Source organism: Leptonychotes weddellii, chromosome 5 (genome assembly GCF_054177405.1).
Source record: "Leptonychotes weddellii isolate Sample4059 chromosome 5, ASM5417740v2, whole genome shotgun sequence".
In the NCBI taxonomy this organism is placed as follows: Eukaryota; Metazoa; Chordata; class Mammalia; order Carnivora; family Phocidae; genus Leptonychotes; species Leptonychotes weddellii.
In genome coordinates this window covers 4,072,646-4,097,336 of record NC_138373.1, presented here as the reverse complement: position 1 = coordinate 4,097,336, position 24,691 = coordinate 4,072,646, and the positions used below count along the sequence as shown (strand labels likewise).

The 24,691-nt window shown below is 43.9% G+C and overlaps 2 protein-coding genes across 2 annotated transcripts in view; both read left to right on the top strand.

Moving 5' to 3' along the window:
* Positions 1–744: 744 nt before the first annotated feature.
* LOC102740554 (uncharacterized) lies at positions 745–24,382 on the top strand. The gene is given in 6 exon segments (XM_081819030.1): positions 745–819; positions 2,144–2,202; positions 12,838–12,975; positions 13,278–13,373; positions 16,221–18,860; positions 18,863–24,382. Coding segments are annotated over 4 exon segments (3,219 nt in total). The 5' UTR covers positions 745–819; positions 2,144–2,202; positions 12,838–12,839; the 3' UTR covers positions 19,210–24,382.
* RBAK (RB associated KRAB zinc finger) overlaps positions 2,188–24,691 on the top strand; it is a 73,519-nt gene continuing 51,015 nt past the window's right edge. Inside the window, exon 1 of the mRNA XM_081819043.1 lies at positions 2,188–2,202. Coding sequence (XP_081675169.1) covers positions 2,188–2,202 — 15 coding nt within the window. The remainder of the gene's footprint in view (positions 2,203–24,691) is intronic.

Genomic DNA, 24,691 nt, shown 5'->3' with positions numbered 1-24,691 from the left:
CGCTGTGAATCCCGGGGCTCCTTAGCGTTTCCCTGGGTCCTTGCAAGATTGGGCGTGCGGGAGCCGCGGGGGCTCCCCCGCTTCTGCGCTGTCCAGGGCCTGAGAGCGCTTCACCGCGGCCAGCCCGCCTTTGTCCTCGGCCCCCTGCTTTGCGTCCCCTGAGAGGGGCCGTGTGTTCTCGGGGAGGCGGGTCCGGGGCTCCTGATGAAGGCTCCAGCTGGAGGGAGTTTGTCCCCTAGGCTCTCCTGTAACAAAGCAGCTCTACTGAGGCAAGAAGGGCCGGGCTTCGGGAACCGGACTCTCACCGGGAGGAACCCTCTGCAGAGCTTCAGGAGAAGCAGAAGAAACGCAGAAAAAGAGCATATGGGGCACCGAGTGATTTCACCACGTTCAGAAGCTGTGAGTCACTTTGCAGACGGGAGAAGGGAGCTGGGGCCAAGTGGTGGCAGGGGACAGACTGTGAGAAATGTCACCTCTTTGGCTCTACAGCGGGGGAGTTTTTATTTTCAGCCCCACCCCAAAGGGCACTCTTCCCTCCCTTCATTCTCCACTGATTCTTTCCAGAAGGTAGGCAGCTTTCTAACCACGACCAGTCACCAGGTCAGGCATCTGGAGATGTGTTCTTGTCTTTCTGATCTTACAGAGTCAAGAGTAGTAGTTCGGGGAGGGTTTGCCAGAGTTTTCTGGTTTTGTCTCATTTGGCAGAAGAGGGGAAAAGAACCCGGAGGAGGGAAATGACTTGTCTAAGCTCAATAAGAGACGAGTAGACGCCAGAGTCCCGGACTTCTGGCGTGGTGCAGTCCACACAATAACATCAAAGTAAGTTTCCTCTTAAAGATCCTTTTGAGAAACACCAGTCAAATTAGAAGAAACAGTTGTTGTTTTTTTTTAAGATTTTATTTATTTGACAGAGAGAGACACAACAAGAGAGAGAAAAGCAGGGGGAGTGGGAGAGGGAGAAGCAGACTCCCTGTGGAGCAATTCCAGGACCCTGGGATCACGACCTGAGCCGAAGGCAGATGCCCAACGACTGAGCTCCCCTGGGTGCCCCAGAAGAAACAGTTTCTTAAAAGACTTATGTTTAAGGGACCTACCCCTTTTTCCAAAGCTTTAAGGATTCTGGACTCAAGGGGTGAATTTTATTGTTAGTAAATCAGATACACAAGATAGCCTTTAGGGTTTGTTTTCTTCTGCAACATCAGGTTTTTTTTTTTTAATTAGCTTATTTAGAAAGAGTGCACTGGTGAGTGAGTGGGGGGGAGGGGCAGAGGGAGAGGAAGAGAGAGAACCCCAAGCAGGCTCCATGCTCAGCATGGAGCCCCTGGAGGGGCTCGATCCCATGACCCTGAGATCACAACCCCAGCCAAACCCAAGAGTTGGTGCTTCAACCAGCGGAGCCACCCAGGCGCCCTACAAGATCAGTTTTAATGAAGACATTGTATTTCATATTTTGACATGCCAGTATTTGCTTAATAGTTCTGTTTTAAGGGGCACCTGGGTGGCTTGGTTGGGCATCCGACTCTCGATTTCTGATCAGGTCATGATCTTGGGGTCATGGGATTGAGCCCCTTATCAGTCTCTGCACTCAATAGGGAGTCGGCTTGTCCCTCTTCCTCTGCTCCGCCCCCCCCCACACACATGGGCACTCGCATGCACACACCCCCACACCCCCCCCCACTCTCTCTCTCAAATAAAATCTTCAAAAAAATAGTTCTGTTTTAAACGTTTCTGTGTTAATGGGAGGGGGACATAGTTAAAGCAGTAGGAAACATTGCAGGTTTAAGGAATCACAGAGTGGGTGCGCCTGGGTGGCTCAGTAGTTAAGCGTCTGCCTTCGGCTCAGGTCATGATCCCAGGGTCCTGGGATCGAGCCCCGCATCGGGCTCCCTGCTCGGCGGGAAGCCTGCTTCTCCCTCTCCCACTCCCACTGCTTGTGTTCCCTCTCTCGCTGTCTCTGTCTCTGTCAAATAAATAAATAAAATCTTTAAAAAAAAAAAAAAAAGGAGTCACAGAGGGATGGAAGTTGCCTACCTTCTCCTCTCCAGGATCAGAAGTTAACCAGCTGGCGTGTAGAAGTTTGTACAGGAATCGAGGTGCTGCAGGGCCAACCAGCTCTCATTACCCTGTTGCTCTTCTCTTATAGGTGTGCCTTCCCAGCTTTTGACATTCTACCAAGAACAACAGAAAATGAACAAATCCCTGGTGAGTTGTTTCTTTATTCCTTATTTCATTTTCCAGCAGATTTTGTCATTTTTCTAAGTGTGTTCATATCTTAAAGTAGAAATAGATGAAAAGCTACTTCTGGGTAAATGAAGACTGGGTGGTACCTGTGTGACCTGTGGTGGCTGTAAGTCATGTGACCCCTCAGTCATCAGAGGTGAGCCACACGTTTGTCTTTGAGCTTCCTGATCTGCGCAGGATTTTCAGTGACCACAAAGAGGAACCAGCCAGTTACTCCTGGGACAGAAAGACTTAGTGACTCCGGAGTCTGGGAAAAAATGTCTTTGAAGTTCTTCAGGTAGTGAAGAACCTTATGGTGACCCCCTGGTTGACTGTAATCATCCTGCACTTGAGGTAGAGATCAGAACTCAGGTTTTATTAGGACCAAAGTGCTGCTGGACTCTGGAGAGCTTTCTGAACATCCACTCTGATCTAGGGACAAAACCCTAAGGCTCTCTGGAGGCATGAAAGAAACGGATGGCTTGTTCTTAACTCCTTAAGTAGTTGGACGGCAGATTGTTCAAACTCATAGCCTTTGGCAAATGCTTACGCACTATCCACTCGCTTTTATTTTGATAAAGTCTATATAACAAAATTCACCATTTTAACCATTTAACCATAAGTGTACAGCTTGGTGGCATGAATTACATTCACAATGTTGTGCACCCATTCACCCCTATTTTCATAACTTTCTCCTCCGACAAATCTCTGTAATCCTTAGCCAGTAACTCCTGGTCCCCTCAGCCACTGGTAACCAAATCCACTTTCTGTGTCTCTGAATTTCCCTATTCTAGGTATTTTATATAAGTGGAATCACACAATCTTTGTCCTTTTGTGGTCTGGCTTCTTTCACTTCATATAACGTTTTCAGGGTTCATCCATGTTGTAGCATATATCAGAACTTCCTTTCAGTGTCTGAATAATCTTTCATTGTACGGATGCATCACCTTTTGTTCATCCATTCATATGTTAATGGACACTTGGGATTGTTTCCATCCTTTGGCCGTTAAGAATAGTGCTGCTGTGAAATCAAAATCACAGTGAGATATCACCTCACATGTGTCAGAATGGCTAGTATCAAAAAAACAAGAAATAACATGTTTGACAAGGATGTGGAGAAAAAGGAACCCTCCCACACTGTTGGTGGGAATGTAAACTGGTGCAGCCACTGTGGAAAACAGTATGGAGACTCCTCAAAAAATTAAAAATAGAATGATCCAGTAATTGCATTACTAGGTTTTTACCCAAAGAAAAGAAAAACACTAATTCCAAAAGATTTATGCGGGAGCATGAGTGAGGAGGGGCAGAAGGAGAGGGAGAAAGAATCCTAAGTAGACTCCTCATCAAACGCTGAGCCCAACAATGGGCTCAACCCCACAACCATAAGATCACGACCTGAGCTGAAACCAAGAGTTGGATGCTTAACTGACTGAGCCAGCCAGGCTCCCCTTGCAGCATTATTTACAACAGTCAAGATATGGAAGCAACCCAAGTGTCCATCCATAGACAAATGGATAAAGTGTATGTGGTGTGTGTGTGTGTGTGTGTGTGTGTGTGTGTGTGATGGAACATTACTCAGCCATAAAAAATAATGAGGTCTTGTCACCTGAAACAACATGGAGGACCTAGGGGGTATCATGTTAGGTGAAATAAGTCAGTCAGAGAACAACAAATACCATATGATTTCACTCATATGGGGAATTTAAGAAACAAAACAAATGAATACACAAAAAAAGAGACAAACAAAAATACGGACTCTAAAATACAGAGAAGAGACTGGTGGTTGCCAAGGGGAGGTGGGTGGGTGGGTGGGGAATGGGTGAAATAAAGGGGATTAAGTGTACACTTACTGTGATGAGCACTAAGTAATGTACAGAATTACTGAATCACTATATTGTACACCTGAAACTAATATAACATGTATGTTAATTATATACTTCAATTAAAAAAAAAGAAAAAAGAATAGTGCTGCTGTGAACATTTGGATACAAGTATCTGCTTATCTCTTCACATTTTAATCCACTGGATGCATCCTCACTTCCTCCCCACTGCTTGCCTACGGATGTCCTGATAAAGCTTGACAGCAAGGTCTCTGCAGTGGACTCCCAACAGATGTTTTCCAGACCTTACTTTACTAGAACTCGGCTGCGTGTGGCAGTTGACCCACTTTGACCTTCTAGAAAGGCCTCTTTCTCTGGTATTTTGTGACATCGTTCTGGCTTTTTTCCTACTCTGATTTCTTTGTCTCCCTCATGGCATCTTCCTCCTCTTTTGCCCATTCTCATGGCTTATCCCCAAATTCCCATCCTTCACTCCCTCCTCCTGTTACTGTGCAAGTCCTTTCTATTTCATACCCTCTGTGGTGGGAGTACCAAGTGTTACATAGCCTGGGCTTTTTCCTCGTGTCTTGTCCTTCTCTGTGCAGGTGGCTAGAGGCACCTTTGTTTTCCACAGTTCCAAAGTTAAAATGGTCATCTGCAGCCTCCCCTGTCTCCCGTCTAATCTTGTCCCTCCATCCCCTGTCGGATAATGGGCCATCTGCGGGACACAGTGTAAGGAAGCACCGGAATGGGATTCATCCTAAAGCCTTCCCTCCCTCAGTCTCATCCTGTGTGTATCTCAGTTTTACTACTTTTAAGATGTCAACAGTTCTTAAACCTGTTCTTCCTACTGAATTCCTTCTCCCCTTCTCAGAGCTTAATTTTCTCTCCCCTGGACTGTTGGAACAGCTCCTTGCTTCTTTGTCCCCCAGATTCGTCTGTCCTCCTGAGTAATTAATCTGAAATGCTATTCGGGGCACCTGGGTGGCTCAGTCGGTTGAGCATCTGACTCTTGGTTTCAGCTCAGATCATGATCTCATGGGTTGTAGGATCCAGCCCCACATCGGGCTCGGTGCTTGGTGGGGAGTCTGCTTGAAGATTCTCTTCTCCCCCTCACCCCACTCACACATGTGTGCTTTCTGTCTGTCTAAAGTAAATACATAAGTCTACCCAGATGACGCCATTGCAATCTGGAGACCACTCGAGTAGCTTCCTACCACCTGTAGGTGCAAGGCCAAGCTCCTTAGGAAATTAAGGCTGTTGAGAGTGTGACCACTTCCTATTTCTCTGTTTTATTAAAACATTTTTTAAAAATGTTAATACACTTTACGTTTTATTCAACATTGGTTGGGCATTTGTTCAGTGTGCCAGACACTGTGTGCCAGAGACTGAACTCAAAGCGATGCAGAGACCTGGTCCCTTTTTTTTTTTTTTTTAGATTTTTTATTTATTTATTTATTTATTTGAGAGAGAGACTGAGATAGAGGGAGCATGAGCGGGGGAGGGTCAGAGGGAGAAGCAGACTCCCCGCTGAGCGGGGAGTCCGACGCGGGACTCGATCCCGGGACTCCGGGATCATGACCTGAGCCGAAGGCAGTCGCTTAACCGACTGAGCCACCCAGGCGCCCCACCTGGTCCCTTTTTGATGGAATTTACAGTTTGGTGGAGAAGGTGACATTTTACAAGTAAACCTGTAATGTGATCCCAAATCTGACATAGCTCCCTAAGCACATGGGGTTACTGCCTGCCTGTGCATTTTGTTCATGTTCCTGCTCTGTGGGCTGACTTTGACCCCTGCTGCATTTCCTTTTCTGAGTCTCTGAGCTAGATTGGGGGTATCTCAGCCAACAAGCCCTTCTTCTCTTTCTTTGTCCCCCCTCTAGATTAATTGCCTTTCTCCTCTGTGTTCCCACAGTGCCCCGTGCTGTCCCTGTCTGTACTTTGTCCATTGTGTGGAAATTACTTGTTTGTATCAACAATCAGAGCTTTAGCCCTTCAAAGTCCAGATGCACATCGTGTTCATCTTTATACTTTCACTTGCTCATCTTGTGCCTCACTCCTAGTAGGTGCTTGACACATATTTGTGGGCTGACTAGACAAATGGTAGCCTTTGTCTTACTTGGGAACCAAACTCTACTCCTACTGGGTAAACCATCCTACCTGAACACCCAGCAGGGCCGTCCGGGAGAAGTGGGGGCTCCTTTCCCTTCTCTGAATGCTGTCTCAGATCATGCAAGGTGGAGTTTTGTTGTTGTGGCTTTGAGAATTTATTTTTTGTTAAAGCAACATTAGGTTTACAGCAAAATTGAGTAGAAGGTACAGGGATTTCTCATGTACCCCTGCCCCCCCAACCACAGCCTTCCCCATTATCAACATCCCCACCAGAGTGGTGCCTTTGTTATAATTGATGAACCCACACTGACGCATCAGAATCACCGAGTCCACAGTTTACATTAGGGTTCACTCTTGGCGTTCACTCTGTAGGCTTTTGACAAACGTATAACATGGATCCACCATTACAGTATCATACAGAGTACAGTGACTCTTGAACAACATGGGGATTAGGGGTGCCAGTTCCTCGCTCAAAGATTTACATATAACTTTTGACTCCCCAAACTTAACTACTAATAGCCTACTACTAACTAGAAGCCTTATAGATAACACAACCAGCCGATTAACACATATTTTGTATGTTATATGTATTATATACTGTAGTCTTACAATATAAATAAGTTAGAGAAAAAATGTCATGAAGAAAATCAGAAGGAAGAGAAAATATATTTATAGTACTGTATTTATTTAAAAAATCTTGAGTATAAGTGGACCCACGCAGTTTAAACTCATGTTGTTCAAGGGTCAACTGTGTTTTCACTGTGCTTAGAAATCCTCTGTGCTTTACTGCTCATCCCTCCTTTCTCCCTCCCCCTCACTGATATTTTTATTCTCTTCATAGTTTTGCTTTTTCCAGAATGTTGTATAGTTGGGATCAGGTAGTACGTAGTCTTTTTAGATAGGCTTTTTTTCACTCAGCTGGATGCATTTAAGATTCCTCCGTGTCTTTTCATAGCTTGATAGCTCATTTCATTTCATTTTATTTATTTATTTTTTTTTTTAAGATTTTATTTATTTATTTGAGAGAGAGAATGAGAGAGAGCACATGAGAGGGGGGAGGGTCAGAGGCAGAAGCAGGCTCCCTGCCGAGCAGGGAGCCCGATGCGGGACTCGATCCCGGGACTCCAGGATCATGACCTGAGCCGAAGGCAGTCGCTTAACCAACTGAGGCACCCAGGCGCCCAGCTCATTTCATTTTAGCGCTGAATAATGTTCCATTGTCTGGATGGACCACAGTTTATTTATCCAGTCACCTACTGAAAGACATCTTGGTTGCTTCAGAGTATTGGCAATTGTAAATAAAGCTGAAATAAACGTCCATGTGCAAGTTTTTGCAGGTTTTTTCGTGGACATAAGTTTTTAACTTCATTGAGTAAATACCAAGGAGTGTGATTGCTGGATCACATGGTAAGAATTTGTGTAGTTTTGTAAGAAACCATCAAACTGGCTTCCACACTGGCTGTACCATTTTGCACTCCCACCAGCACTGAATGAGAGTTCCTGTTGCTTTGCATCCTGACCAGCATTTGGTGTTATCAGTGTTCTGGATTTGGAGCATCGTAGTAGTGTGTAGTGGTTTTTCATTTTAATTTGCATCTCCCTAATGACCTGTAATGTGGAGCACCTTTTCCTATGCTTATTTGCCATCTATACATCTTTGGTGAGGTGTCCCTTAAGGTCTTGGGTTGTTTGTTTTCTCAGTATTGAGGGTTTTTTTTTTAATAAGTTTGTTTGTTTATTTTTAGTAATCTCTACACCATGAGATTAAGAGTCTTGTGTTCTTCTGACTGAGCCAGCCAGGTACCCCTCTTATTATTGAGTTTTAAGAGTTCTTTGTATATTTTGGATAACAGTCCTTTATCAAATATGTTTATTGCAGGGGCGCCTGGGTGGCTCAGTCGTTAAGCATCTGCCTTCGGCTCAGGTCATGGTCCCAGGGTCCTGGGATCGAGCCCCACGTCTGGGCTCTCTGCTCCGCGGGAAGCCTGCTTCTCTCTCTCCCACTCCCCCTGCTTGTGTTCCCTCTCTCGCTGTGTCTCTCTGTCTGTCAAATAAATAAATAAAATCTTTAAAAAAAAAAAGATGTTTATGGCAAATATTTTCTCTCAGTCTGTGGCTTGCCTTTTCATTCTCTTGACAGTGTCTTTCACAGAACAGAAAGTTTTCATTTTAAAGTCCTGCTTATCAGTTCTTTCTTCTGTGGATCGGGCCTTTGGAGTTGTATATTAGAAGTCATCGCCAAACCCAAAATTATCTACATTTTCTTCTGTGTTGTCTTCTAGGAGTTTTATAGCTTTGCATTTTACATGTAGGTCTGTGATCCATTCTGAGTTAACTTTGTGAAGGATGTAAGGTCTGCATCTAGATTAACTTTTTTGCATGTGGATTTCTAATTATTCCAGCACCATTTGTTGAAAAGACTGTCTTTGCTCCTTTGTCAAAGATCAGCTGACTTGTATTTATAGGGATCAATTTCTGGGATCTCTGTTTTGTTTCAATGATGTGCCTGTCTGTTCTTTCACCAATAGCACATGCCTTGATTACTGTAGGTTCATGTAAGACTTAAAGTGAGGTACTGTCAGTCCTCCCACTTTGTTCCTCTCTTATATTGATCACTGTGGGTCTTTTGCCTTTGTATGGAAACATTAGAATCAGTTTGTTGATATCCACAAAATAACTTGCTGGGATTTTGATTAGGATTGATTGAAACTATTAGATCAAGTTGGGAAGAACTGACATCTTGACAATATTGAGTCTTCCTGTCCACAAACATGGAATAACTCTCCATTTATTCTGTTTTTATTTCTTTCATCAGAGATTTATAATTTTTATCATATATATTTTGTATGTATTTTGTTAGATTTATACCTAAGTATTTCATTTTTTTCTGGGTGAAATGTACATGAAATTATGAGTTTTTTCTTTTTTTTTTTTTTAAAGATTTCTATTTATTTATTGAGAGAGACAGTGATAGAGAGAGCATGAGATGGGGAGAGTCAGAGGGAGAAGCAGACTCCCCGCCGAGCAGGGAGCCCGATGCGGGACTCGATCCCGGGACTCCAGGATCATGACCTGAGCCGAAGGCAGTCGCTTAAACAACTGAGCCACCCAGGCGCCCCAAAATTATGAGTTTTTAAAAAGATTTATTTATTAGAATGAGCGAGAGAGAGCACAAGCAGGGCAGTGGGAGAGGAGGAGGAAGAAGCAGACTCCCCCACTGAGCAGGGAGCCCAACACGGGACTCAATCCCAGGACCCTGAGATCATGACCTGAGCTGAAGGCAGATGCTTAACTGACTGAGCCACCCAGGCGCCCCCTGCAATTATGTTTTTAATGTCAAATTCCACTTATTCATTGCTGTTATTTAGGAAAATGATTGCTACATATGAACCTTGTATCCTGGAAACTTGCTATGATCACTTAATAGCTTCACATCTCTTTTTTGTTGATTCTTTTGGATTTTCTACATGGACCATCATGTCATCTACAAACAAAAACAGCTTATTTCTTCCTTCCTGGTCAGTATAGCTTTTATTTCCTTTTCTTGTGTTACTGCATTAACTAAGACTTCCAGTACAAGGTGACATCTTTGCCTTGTTCCTGATGTTAGTGGTAAAGCTTCCAGTTCTTCACCATTAAGTATGACGTTAGCTGTAAGTTTTTTGTAGATATTCTTTATCAAGTTGAGGACATTTCTCTGTATTCCTAGTTTATTGAGAGTTTTTTTTACTTGTCAAATGCTTTTTCTGCATCTATGGATATGATGTGATTTTTCTTCTTTAGCTTGTTGATGTAATGGCTTATTATCTTAATAGATTTGGAATGGTGAACCAGCCTTGCATATCTGGAAAAATCCTACTTGGTTGTGATGTATAATTCTTTCTACACATTGTTGCTTTCATTTTTGCTAATATTTTCTTGAGGATTTTTGCTTCTGTGTTGATGAGAGATATTGGTCTGTAGTTTTCTTTTCTTGGAATGTCTTATTTTGCTGTTAGGGTAATGATGGCCACATAGAATGAAATAGGAACTGTTCCCTCTGTTTCTGTCTTCTAAAGGAGATTGTAGAGAAGTAGTATAATTTCTTCCTTAAGTGTTTGGTAGGATTCACAGTGAACCCATCTAAGCCTGGTGCTTTCTGTTTTGGAAGATTATTAATTATTGACTCAAGTTCTTTGCTATATATAGAATTATTTAGATTGTGTATTTCTTCTTGCATGTTGACAGGTGGTGTCTTTGAACAGATTGGTCCACTTCATCTAGGTTATCAAATTTGTGGACATAGAGTTATTCATCCCTAGGATCTGTAGTAATATGTCCCCTCTTTCATTTTACGTACTAGTAATTTGCGTCCTCTCTTTTTCATAGAAAGCCTAGTTAGAGGTTTATCGATTTTTTTTGTAATCTTTTCAAAGAATCAGCTTTTGGTTTCACTGATTTTTTTTTCCATAATGTTGGGCGACCATCACCACCATCCGTTCCCACAGCTCTTTTAATCTTGTAAAACTGAAGCTCTATGCCCACTGAACAATAACTTTCTATTCCTCCTTTCCTCTTGTCCCTAGCAGCCACCGTTCTGTTCTCTGTCTCTATGATATTGTCTCGTGTAAGTGAGTAGCTTTCCTTTCGTGGGCTGACTTAGTTCACTTAACGTGATGTCTTAAAGGTTCATCTATATCGTAGCATGTGTGTCAGAACATCCTTCCCTCTTCTGTGGCTGAATAATACTCTATTTTATGTACATACCACATTTGCTTATCCATTCATCTGTTGGGTTGCTTCCACATTTTAACTATTGTGAATAATGCTGCTGTAAATACAGGTGTATTATGTCTTCAGGACCCTGCTTTCAGTTCTTTTGGCTATATATCCAGGAGTAGAATTACTGGGTCATACGGTAATTCTGTTTTTCGCTTTTTGCAGAACTGCCATGCCCTTCCATTTCACATCCCCACCAGCACTGCACAAGGGATTGATTCAGTTTCTCCACATCCTCTCTAGCACGTGTTTTGTGTGTGTGTGTGTTTTATAGGTGCCATCCTAATGGGTGTGAGGCAGTTTCTCATTGTTTTAATTTGCATTTCCCTAATGATCAGTGATGTTGAGCGTGTTTTCACTTCATGAGGTCCAGGATGTGTGTTTGTTGGGATACTCCTCGTTACTGACAGTCTCCTTACTAGTTACAGTTCTATTCAGATCATCTGTTTTCCTCCTGATTTAGTCTTGACTGGGTTTCGTGTTTCTAGAATTTTCTCCATTTCCTCTTGGTTATCCAGTTTGTTGGCATACAGTTGTTCATAGTACTTTCTTATAAACCTTTTTATTTCAGTAGAAATGGTATAAATGTCCTTATTTTCATTTCTGATTTTAGTAATTCGAGTCTTCTCTCTTTTTCTCCTTAGTCCATTTAGGTAAAAGTTTGTCTGTTTTGTTCATCTCTTCAGAAACCAGCTTTTGTTTTCATTTTATCTATTTTTCTGTTATATTTCTGCTCTGATTTTATTATTTCCTTCCATCAGCTGGGTTTAGGTTTAATTTCTTCTTTTTCTGGTTCCTTAAGTTGTAAAGTTAGGTTGTTGATTTGAGAACTGTAACAGTGATTGCTTTTGTGTCCTCGCTGGTTCCTTATTCTCTTCAGTATGGTCACGCCTGCCGAGGGCTCGGGATGCTCCAGCAGAAAGGGAATAGTAGGTTGTCTACATTTAACTTTTAGCCAGGAAAAAAAAAAAAAGACAAATTAAGCTTATCATAAGCTTGTGTGGATTGGCGGGATGTATATATTATGTATTAAGAAATAAATAAATTGGAGGTGTTCAAACTTTATCGCTAAGGTGGGGGTGAACTATTTTGGAGACACTAAAGTACAGGAATAAACCCAGATTTGCTCTGTAATGTATCCCTGGACACCTTTGCAGATCTTTATCTTCTTACAGTCCTACACACTGTTCTCCTGTCACACTTCTGGGTGCTTCTCATGGCTCCTTGGCTCTGCTTATGTAATGGTGCCACATTAACGAAGATCTCCTGCTAAGTGAAGCCGAACCTGACAATACAAAATAGAACCATATTTTCTACCATTATTTAATACTCATTGTAAATAACTCTAGCACAGCTCTTGTGATACCTTATTACAGGATGTGTTCGTAAATGTGATTTGTCACCTTATTAAGACTTACGCTCCTGGGGCACCTGGGTGGCTCAGTCAGTTGAGTGTCTGACTTTTGGTTTCGGCTCAGGTCATGATCTCAGGGGCATGGGATCGAGCCCTGTGTCAGGCTCTGCGCTCAGTGGGGAGTCTGCTTCTCTCCCTTGCCCTCTGCCCCTCCCCCCACTCACGTGCTCTCTCTCTCTCTCTCTCTCTCTCTCTCTCTCAAAGAAATCTTAAAAAAAAAAAAAAGACTTAGGCTCCTTAAGGGCAGGAAAAAAACCAGAGTTGGTTTAGCTTAATATTCCCGGCAGGTTAGGACAGTTTCAGAAACACAGTAGGAACTGTAGTTGTTTTGTTTGAATTAATTTTAATACTGGGTTTTCCCATCATATCCCTTTATCCCACGAAGTAAAAACAAAAGAAGGTATAGAATAGGCAACATACCTGCTGTTAATGGTAAACTCTCAGACATGTTAAGACTTGTTTCCCACATGTGTGTTTCATGTCACCCTATACTGCTCTCTCTGGCTTGAACAGAAATGTGCTGGTCAGGGATCCGTGTCATTCAGGGATGTGACTGTGGACTTTACCCGGGACGAGTGGCTACAGTTGACAGGCACACAGAGGACGCTGTACCGGGACGTGATGCTGGAGAACTACAGCCACCTGGTCTCAGTGGGTGAGGGCTGTTCCCTGTGTCACGTCTCCTCGCGTGCGTTTCCTTTCTTCCTTCGTAGCCGCCAGAGTTTGTGGGCCCCTGAAGGAGTGTTTAATGATACTGTGTGTAGATCTCATGATCTTGTGGGTCAGAGATGTTCCCGTCAGGCTCAGAAAGGACGTTGTGTTCTGACCTCCCTAATGCAAGGTGCACACAGGCACCTTTATCATGTGGCTCCTGAAGCTGCACCTTCCTTGTGCTCCAGGGGCCCTGATATCCAAGCAGCTCTGACACGTTTTATCCTGTATCCCACTTACAGGGTGTCACCTCACCAAACCAGATGTGATCTTCAGGCTGGAGCACGGAGAAGAGCTGTGGCCATCAGAGGGAGAATTCCCAGACCAGGGTGATCAAGGTGAGTCAGTCATTGTGGAGGAAGGAAGAAGCCCACAGAAATCAGGTCCCAGATGAGTTGGTTCTGAGGTTGGTGTGTGTCTCTGTATTTCAATTTTGGGCCCTCAGACCTTCGGAAGTAGCTGAACAGTGAGCAAGCTGGCCTCCGATCACCTGAACCGCCCTGGTCCATCACTTGTAAATACCAGTGCTGCCCTTTTCTGCCCGATAGCCAGGATGGAACCCCTGCCTGCCTCATCTTAGACCTTTGTCTTCAGTTTCTTTCTCTAGTATTCATCTTCCTCCATTTCATGGACTATTTCTTTCTTTCTTTTTTTTTTTTAAGATTTTATTTATTTGACAGAGATCACAAGTAGGCAGGCAGGCAGAGGGAGAGGGAGAAGCAGGCTCCCCGCTGAGCATGGAGCCCGACGCAGGGCTTGATCCCAGGACGCTGGGATCATGACCTGAACCGACTGAGCCACCCAGGCGGCCCTCATGGACTGTTTCCTCTATTTTTCCCTCAGGCATTCATTCATTCATTCATTCATTCATTCTTCTGCAGATATTCCTACTACATGCCACTCGTGTTCTTGGTGTTGGAGATAAGCTGGTGAACCTAACAATGCTCCTGAGCACTTAGAGCTTATAAGCTAGCAGGAGAAGATAGATGTAAACGAAACAATTTACTTATCAAGTACTGACAGGACCCATGAAGAGAACTAAGGCAGGCTCAAAGGAGATATAGAGTGGGGTATGCTCTTTTAAAAGGTGCTCTGAGAATGCCTTTTTTTTTTTTTTTTTAAAGATTTTATTTATTTATTTGACAGAGAGAGACACAGCGGGAGAGGGAACACAAGCAGGGGGAGTGGGAGAGGGAGAAGCAGGCTTTCCCACCGAGGAGGGAGCCCGATGTGGGGCTCGATCCCAGGACCCTGGGACCATGACTGGAGCCGAAGGCAGACGCCCAACGACTGAGCCACCCAGGCGCCCCTGAGAATGCCTTTTTGATGAGGTCCTCATTAGAGCAGGATTCTGGGGGTTCCAGGCAGAAGGAACAGCTGGGCCATGCCCTTGTGGCAGGTGTTTGTTGAAGTGCCCTGGGACTGGCAGGGGGCCATTGTGCCAGCAGGGATGCATCTGAGAGGGACGTTGGTAGGGGATGACGTCCGAGGGGTAGCCAGAGCCCAGACGATGTCTTACAGGACAAGGTAAGGGCTTTGATTCTGCTTTAGGTGAGATGGACAACTATTAATGGATTTCCACAAAAGAATGTTTTAAAAGAATTTCTCTGGCTACTGTCCAGAGAAAATCAGAGATGGGCCTGAAGGTAGTTGACGAAAGTAGAAGCAGAGACAGTGTGCAGGGCTGGCTCCCCCAGAGCACCGCCAGAGTTACCCACTGATATGGCAGATTTTAATTTATTGCTCACCCTGACAGTCTGAGTAGTGCCACGGAGGGAGGTGAACAAAGGTTATTTATAGGATCTGAGGGCATGGTTTCAGGTATATTTTTAACACAGGAGCTTGATAACCATTGAGTAAAGACCATAATATAATAGTTTAGGATGTGTGGACACAACAAGGATTGAAGAGTCTTGGAGAATAAGTTTATTATTTGTTGGAAAGTTGAACAGTTTGTTTAAAAGGTTTTGGGGAAAGATTCTGAACAGTAAAATTACTTGCAACCTTCCTTCCCGGGCGAGTTTCCTGGAGTAGTAAAGTCTTGTTATGAAGACAGAATACTAGTCAGGTTAACGTAGATAGTGGGCTGTGTGGGTGTGGACGGTTTCAGCTCTCAGTGGAGCAGACATGCTTGCAGTGGTTCAGATGAAAAGTGATGGGGGCTTCGAGTTCTGAGCTGGTGCAGGTGAGGAGGTGGGGCTGCATGTGTAGAGAGGAGGATCTGCCACTGAGTCAGATGTGGCCTGTGAGAGAGGGACGAGGCAAGGATTTCGTCAGAGCAACATCGTAATGGGGGTGGGAGGTGTTTACCGACATGGGAGATTGGGGAGGAGCGGTTTGGGGGAAGTTTAAAATTTAACATCTAATAATTCTAAAATCTGAAGTCCTTTATATTTTAATTCTATTCTGATAGCCAGTCCCTGCTTTAGTTCTAGGCTTCTTAAACAAATCAGTCCTCAGAAGCAGTCTTCTGCTGTATTACATTTCACCATTTCTTGACTGAAGTTCATTTGCTAGTAGGTTCTTTTTTTTTTTTTTAAAGATTTTATTTATTTATTTATTTGAGAGAGAGAGAGAGTACATGAGAGGAGGAGGGCCAGAGGGAGAAGCAGACTCCCCGCTGAGCAGGGAGCCCGATGCGGGACTCAATCCTGGGACTCCAGGATCATGACCTGAGCCGAAGGCAGTCGCTTAACCAACTGAGCCACCCAGGCACCCCTGCTAGCATGAATTCTTTAAGAATTCATGAGAACAATACTTCCCTGCATTCTTGCATATTCAGACTTATCGGTGTTACTTCAACTGAGTGCCATTTTGTCTACATATAAAATTATTGGGATTTACTTTTAGTCTTTAAGGATTTTGTAATTCTTTCTCCACTGCTAATTTTAACACTGAATTTATTATGGATGTCTAAGATTAGCTTGATTTTTTTTCCTCCTCTTAAAAATGACTTACTTCAAGTTCTAGGAATGTGATGCACAGCAAGGTGACTGTAGTTAATAGTACAGTAAGTACAGTGGAAAGTTGTTGAGAGTAGATGTTGCTCATTCTAACCACACACAATTTACCTGGGCTAACTAAGTATGGTGATAGATGTTTTAATTATCTTGATCTTGGTAATCATAGGAAATGTGTTAACATTTTTAAAGTACACTTAATTTTTCTTATTTATGACCTTATAGACAAAAGCCAGGAAAACCAAGACAAACATTTGTGGCGAGTTTCACTCATCAACAAAAAATCACTGACTAAGAAGAGAGAGAATGATTTCAGAGAAACACCCTGTCAAGATGACTCACGTGGAAAGAGTTTGAAAAATGTTTCAGAATCAATTATTAGTGATAACAATCATTCAAGTAAGAACTCTGATGAAATTAATGTATGCGGGAAGTTGCTCTCTGATAATAACCAAGGAAATACTCATACTGGAAAGAAATCTGACGAACATGACGAAGATGGGAAACCCCCGGGTCATACTGAGGACCGTACTAAGCAACAGAAAATTCAAACTTTGGGACCACTTTCTGAAGATAATGAATGTGGAGAAACCTTCCTTAACAAGGCAGCCATCCTTACACCTACGAGGGTTCAAACAGAAGAGAAATCCTGCGATTATAAGGAACAGGGGGGAAATACCAGTGACGAGTCAGCCCCCGAAGTCCTTCAGGAAACTCATACAAGGAAGAATCACTGTGAGGTCAATGAGTGCCTGAAGTCAACCCTCATAAAACACCAGAAAGTCAACGTGGAATCTAATGAAAATGAGAATAATTTCAGCAAGAAGTCCCATGTCACTCAACCTCCTCACACAGAAGAGAAAACCTTTGAATGTAGTCACTGCAGGAAATCTTTTTACCAGGAGTCCCACCTGACTCAGCACCAGAAGACACACACAAGAGAGAAGCCCTGTGGAAGTCATAAATCTGGGAAAACCCTTCATAAATCACAACCCCCGGACCCTCCAAGATCTCACGCAGGAGAGAAACCCAGTGAATGCGATCAAGTCCCCGTGCAGTCAGCCCTTACTGATCAGCAGAGAACACGGTCAGAAGGGAAGCTTTATGTGTGTAACGAGTGCAAGAAGTCTTTTCGTCATAGCTCAGCCCTCAAAGTCCATCAGAGAATTCATACAGGAGAGAAGCCCTATCAATGCACCGAGTGTGGGAAATCCTTCTATGCAAAATCAAACTTCAATCATCATCAGAGGACTCACACTGGGGAGAAACCATATGAATGTAAGGAATGTGGGAAATCCTTCTGTGTGAAATCGAACTTAACTAAACATCAGAAAACACACACAGGTGAGAAACCTTTCAAATGTAATGAGTGTGGGAAGACTTTCTTACAGAAGTCACAGTTTGCTGACCATCAGAGAACACATACAGGGGAGAGACCCTATGTATGTAATGAGTGTGGGAAGTCCTTCTACTATAAGTCAGCCCTGCACGTACATCAGGGGAAGCATACAGAAGAGAAACCCTATAAATGCACAGATTGTGGGAAATCCTTCTGCTATAAATCAGCCCTAATTATCCATCAAGTGTCTCACACAGGGAAGAAACCCTATGACTGTAGTGAATGTGGGAAAACCTTCTGTGTGAAGTCAAACCTCACTAAACATCAGAAAATTCACACTGGTTTGAAACCTTATGAATGCAATGAGTGTGGCAAAGCCTTCTCTATGAATTCGATCCTAATAGTACATCAGAGAACCCACACGGGGGAGAAACCCTATGGATGCAATGAATGTGAGAAGTCCTTCTATAAAAAATCAGCCCTCACTAAACACCAGAAAACTCACACAGGGGAGAAACCACATGAGTGTAATGAATGTGGGAAGGCCTTCCATATGAAATCCACCCTGATCATACACCAGAGAACACACACTGGAGAGAAACCCTTTAAATGTAATGAATGTGAAAAGTCATTCTATGTGAAGTCACTTCTTAATATTCATCAGAGAAATCACACGGGAAAGAAACCCCATGTATGTAGTGAATGTGGGAAAGCCTTTTCTATGAAGTCCAATCTCACTGATCATCAGAGGACACATTCAGAAGAGAAACCCTACGAATGTAACGAATGTCAGAAGACCTTTCGCCATAAGTCAACTTTAACGGTACACCAGAGAACTCACACAGGGGAGAAACCCTATAAATGTAATGAATGTGGGAAATCCTTCTATATGAAGTCAGCCCTCAGTCAACACCAGAGAATACACACTGGGGAAAAACCTTTTGAATGTAAAGAATGTGAGAAAACCTTCTTCCAGAAGTCCCACCTCACTAAACATCAGCGCACACACACAGGGGAGAAACCCTATGAATGTAAGGAATGTAAAAAAACCTTCTTCCAGAAGTCACACCTCATTGAACACCAGAGAACACACACTGGGGAGAAGCCCCATGAATGTAACAAATGTGGGAAATCTTTCTGTTATAAGTCAGCCTTAACCATACATCAGAGAACTCACACAGAAGAGAAACCATATAAATGCAATGAATGTGAGAAATCTTTCTGTATGAAATCACACCTCACTGTACATCAGAGAACTCACACAGGGAAGAACCCCTTTGAATGTAAGGAATGTGGGAAGACTTTTTATGTGAAGTCAAACCTCATTAATCATCAGAGGACTCACACAGGGGAGAAGCCCTATGAATGTAAGCGATGTGGGAAATCCTTCTGTATGAAGTCGACCCTCACGGTTCATCAGCGCACACACACAGGGGAGAAGCCCTATGAATGTAACGAATGTGGGAAGTCCTTCTGCAAGAAGTCGACGCTCACAAAACACCAGGTAATTCACACAAGAGAGATGCCCTAAGGTGCAGCAAATGTGGAAAACCCTCCTGCGTGAAGTCGAGTTTCATCAACGCCAAGAGACCCCATGGGAGAAACCTTGGGACTGTAATAATGTGGAGACCTCCTCTTGTGGAGATTCAGTCTTTAATTGGCATCAGAAGACACACATCGGGTGGGGGTTGGTGGGCTCGCTCTGGAATGGATATTGGGAAGGTTTCTGTGTCATACCTTATGAAATATCAGAGAACTCACATGGAGAGAGCCCTGAGAACGTCCTGTATGTTAGTATCCACCTATGAATCTAATAGGTGTCTCAGAGGAAGCAGTCACAGGGTTCAAATCACAAAGAATGCCACAGAAGAATAAAGGCATTTACAGAGTCACAACTTACTGACCATCAGGTAATTGATATTGGATTGGAACTATATCAGTGTCTAACATGCATGAAAGCTTTTGAGGAAAAAAAATCAAACTGTGTAAGAAAGGAATTAATCTTGAGGGGAAATCTATCAATTTGGGAAATGTGGATAAGTTTTCTCTAGAAATAACACTAGAAGTCACGATTTGGATGTGGTACCAGATTTTGAAGATGTGGCATAAGATGCATCAGATGCTAACGGTGCCCATTGTGGGATTATGAGGCCTTGGGAAGAACGCGGTGGTGGCTGTAGCTCGTAGCACTGGGTGCCTGAGGTGCCCCTGAGTGAGCGAGGCTTCGGTATGTTGTACACAGCATACACACGTGTGCGTTTGGTTTATGTAGCAGGTGTTGAAGTAGGTGTCAGTAGGAAGTACCTCCCCATAGCTTAATAATTACCATGACAGATTTCTCACACTAAATGCCCCCAGTGTGTTTTTGTATGTTTGTAGTACAGTATGCGTTATAAGGGATACATTTGACAAATCTGAAATACTATACCCCAACATGCTGTTAAGTGAGGAACGCAAAGTACGCTCCACCGTACAGCATGCTACCTTCGGTGTAAGAGTTGAGAGGAAGCAAAGAGAAATACTAGAAGGATAAACTATGATATAAAAATGAATTCCTATGGAGGCAGGAGTGAACAGGGTGGAGTCAGGGATGGAAGCAAGGTTTCTTATACCTTTTTATGAATTTTGACTTTTGAACAAATGTAAATTATACATTCAAAAATAGAAAATAAAAGCATTCTGAAATTGAAAACAGAGAAATCAACTTTATATCAAATTGGCAACCACACAGAGAAAATAATTCTTACAAGAAACTTCTGAATGCAGAATTATGACTATATATCCTTAATGGGATATGTTTAAGGACGAAGATCTGCAAGAAATAAACATCACTTATTTTTTGTTAATACTGGTGTTATTTTGGATCTAGTTTATGTATATTATAAGGCAAAAAGAAACTTAAAGTTACCAGGAGCCAAACTTCCTACTTTAAAAGATGACCATAAAAATGAAAGAATTTATGTAAAACTCTCCATAATAAGAAATATGAACTGAAAGTATCAGTCATTATTTTTAAAAAGTGTATGTATCTCTGAGCTCTGTCCACCATGGGCCTGGAAGCAGGGGCAGCCCCCACAGATGAGCAGATTTGGTGCTAGCATTTCCCTCTCGAGGAACCAGGACTCCCTGGAGAAACAGCTGGTTCTAGGTCCGGGCCTGAGGTGTCCCGGGTGAGGCTGGGACCTCTTTTTTTTGTTTTTAAAGATTTTATTTATTTATTTGACACAGAGAGACCGCTAGAGAGGGAACACAAGCAGGGGGAGTGAGAGAGGAAGAAGCAGGCTTCCTGCCAAGCAGGGAGCCTGATGTGGGGCTCGATCCCAGGACCCTGGAATCACGACCTGAGCTAAAGGCAGCCGCTTAGCGACTGAGCCACCCAGGCGCCCCAGGCTGGGACCTCTTGTGTCAAAAAGCAAAGTAGTACTCAGATTAATGGGGATGTGTCAATGGTCCCAGAAGCTACCTTGCAGGGCTTCTCCCTGGCCAAATTTGAGGTACTTTGACGGTCCAACAGAACAACTGTAACTGATTCTACAACATTTGAATAAACAAAAATCTGTGTCCACATCAATACAGAGAAAGGGGCTTGAGATTATTTCCACCGTTATAGGGGAATCTTACACAAGCTCCTTATTCTGTAATTAGAAGGAAAGCATTTTAACCCTGCCCTTTTAGTAAAAGCAGTTGTGAGAAGGCTGACTGTTCTAGAAAAGTGTCAGCTAATAAATGTAGGAATGATAGAATTTGAAAAATCGCTAATTTGCAACCCCTAGGGCATCTAGGCAAAGACCGTCAATGGATGCCAGGATGAGTAGGTGCAAAGGAAACAGGGTATGTGTGCAGGGCCAGAGACCCTCCTACAGATACCTTCCTCACTGGCCCTGGGAAAGGTATGCCTTCACAATGGAATGATTAAGTGCCCCCTTTCACCAGTGATAAAACACAGCACCATCAGCAGTGGTGACATCGTGTGGCTCTTGCTGAGGTGCGGCGTGGGGTCCGCACATCGCACTGTGGCAGGCTCTTGCCAGAGTCCTTCATAGTACTGTTTAGTTTACAGAAAATACGAGAGAGAGAGAGAGAGCAGCTTCTGTGGAGAAAACAGAAATCCAGACTGGGGGGGCTTCCACCAAGACAACTGGCCTGGTCTCTTCAAAAGTCAGTGTCTTTTTTTTTTTTTTTTAAAGATTTTATTTATTCATGAGAGACAGAGAGAGACAGAGACAGAGGCAGAGGGAGAAGCAGGCTCCCCGCGGAGCAGGGAGCCCGACGTGGGACTCGATCCCAGGACCCTGGGATCATGACCTGAGCCGAAGGCAGACACTTAACCGACTGAGCCACCCAGGCGGGCCGGGGGCTCTTTCAATCCAGAGAGACTAACGAGAACTAACCTGATGCAGTGCGTGATCCTTGACTGGATCCAGAAACCATCCAGCTCAAAAAGACATCCACGCGGGTACTTTGGAGGCCTTTGGAGGGATTTAAATGTGGACTGGCACGGATAACGTTAGGGAATTAGAGAACTTCTCTTCAGTGTGGTAATGGTGGTTATGAATGTGAGTTTCTAGAACACCGTGCAGAACAGAGGCGAGCCGTCATGGCTGCAGCTGTGAAGTGGTTCAGGACAAGAATGTGTGCGTAATTAGATGAAGCAGAAAACAGGAAAAAACCGTCTGAGCAAGTTCTGAGTGTGGTGCTCGGCACATGGGTTCACTCTCTTTTTCTCAACAGAGTTCTGACAGATGTTAAAGGTTTTGGAAAAGCACCTCACCACTTAGCTGTTCTGTTTTTTTGGCACATATGATGCCTGTTGTTACTGATCTGCGTGTCAATAAAGAAGCCAAACGATGCCTTAAGAAAAGTGTTTGTCTTGGGCTGGGCTGGTTTAATGAACCCTGTTCATCAAGTGTGCGGAGGCTGGGGGGCAGCTGTTGGCAAGCAGTGGTGCTTGTCACACAGAGACAGCCCTGTGTGTAGAAAACCCCTTCTCTTTCCCGCTCCTGGTGGGATTCACAGGGCGCCTGCCAAGGCTCGGTGGAAGGAGCCCCATGTGAGGGCAACAGGCTCCCCAAGCTGTGCTCCAGAGGCTGTGCCCTGAGCCCGGCTCCCTGCCTCACCCAGCTCCCTTGAAGCAGGTTGGCACCTGCCGTCTGCCTCTTCCTTGTCAGAGGGCCTCGATGGGGCCTGTGTTTCCTCCCTCGTCAGAGGCTGTTTGGGGCCGGCAGTATGACCAGACACTGAAGTATTCTGGGTGATCTGGGGGGAAGGTTTTGTCGTCGATAATCGGGAACAGAATGGCCTTTGTCCATCTGGATGTCCATTGATGGCATCTTGTGACTCGGGGCTGGTAGGATGGTGAGCTGAGGGAGGGCAGGGCCAAGGGCAGGGAGTGCACAGAGTGGAGAATTAACCAGCTCCGAAGCTGCTCCGTACTGGGAAGACCGAGGTCTTCAATGTCCCTTATAGTTTACGCCTGTTGGAGTTGAGATTTTCCTGTTACTTGGAGCTACAGGGCATCCTAATGGTGCAGAGGTGTATTTATATATTATATAGGTGTGTGTGTGTGTACATATATGTGTACATACGTGTGTGTATTGTGTATATATGTGATATTCTGTAATTCAGAAGTGTTAGATACAGGAATTTGGGAGCAAGAATGATTTTAAGAAAATGATTCAGTGACTGCTTTCCGCCCTGTAAATTTCCATGCCATGATGAAATAATGCTATTTCTTGTTTGAAAGAAACAGAGCACAGGAAATTTTTTTGCAACCCTGTTACATATTAAGTATTCTTTCTTTATGTGAAATGACCTTTAAAAATTGAATCATTCATTGATCTTTTTCCACTTTTTTCTCAACAAGATGTGGCTTAATGCATCTGATTTTTATTTTAATGAGTTGTTACTTGTCCTTACACCATTGAATTAACCTTTTTGTCCCTGACTTGAAATACCATCTTTATCATGGATTAAATGATCATTTGCAGGGGCTTCGCTTTTTGTCTGCTTAGCGCTCTTCCCCACATCCTTCCAGAAAGGGATGCTGATTTTACAGAGCTGGCACGTTCCCTGGGGGCCAGTTCAGTTGTTCCTGGGATGGACACTTAATCCAGAGACCAATGAGAGTTGAGGGGAGTTCCTTCCAGGGCTTCTGGTAGATGTGGTGGACCAGCGGCTGGCTGGTTTGGATGGCAGAGCTACCGGCAGCTTGGTTATCTTGGGTTTTCTCCTATTTGCAGTCAGTCCTGACTCACGGCTTGTAAGGACTCTGATTCTGGGTTTGTTTTCTGCTTTACTGAAATATTTTATAATTGGCTCAACAAGATCATGTTTTCATTGTTTTTTTTTTAAAGATTTTATGTATTTGAGAGAGCAAGCACAAGCAGGGGGAGAGGGAGAAGCAGACTCCCCACTGAGCAGGGACGCAGAACTCGACCCCAGGACCCTGAGATCATGACCTGAGCTTAAGGCAGACGCTCGACTGAGCCACCCAGACGCTCCTTCGTCGTTCTTTGTAATGTTTTTGCACATGTTGAAAAGCACGTCTCTCTCTGTTCTCTTTTTCAAATCTTTCTTGGCTTTTCCCACATTAGTTCTTCGAGACAGTCTCTGGCATGGACTCACCAGGCTCCTCTCCAAAGCCTTTGGGATTCTGATTTTGTGTTTAGTCTCGACTGCCCACCAAGAGTGGTGCACTCTGGACCCAGTCGGCTGGGACCAATCCCGTGACCAATCCCGTGACCAGAGACGGAGGGACTCATGGACACAGATGTTCACTTTCCTGTGAGTGGGCCATACTTTCTTTGCGTATTTTATCATCATTCGTTGCAAACTGGACGTTTTAAATATTATAACATGGCAACTCTGGAAATCAGACTCCCCCCACACACACACCCCAGGGTTTGTGGGGGGTCTTTTGGTGGGTTTTTATGTGTTTTAAACAGACTTTTCTGTTTCAGTAGGTGTGTAATCTTTGTCATGAGCAGCCACTGAATTCTTTGTTCCATTAACTCAGGGATTAGGTGTGTTTTGCCAGGTTCTCCTTAAACATCTGGAGCTGAAAAAAGATTTTAAAAAGAGATGGGGAGAAAAAGAGGAAAAATAACACCCCTAGTCTCTGCTGACCTCCTGTGCTTAGCCCAAGCTGCTTCCCGTTCTGCCTTTTCACGTCGCTTCTGTGGAGCCTGGAGGCCCATCCGAGGTGAGAGTGTACAGACTTCTCTAAGCCCGTGTGGGCACAGGTGATTTCCTGGCACACATGGAGTCTTCTAGAATCTCATTCCCACACATCTCCACTTCTTCAACCTCTTCCTTCCCAGGTGTCTCTCTGCTGCTCACCTTGACGGCCACTCCTTGC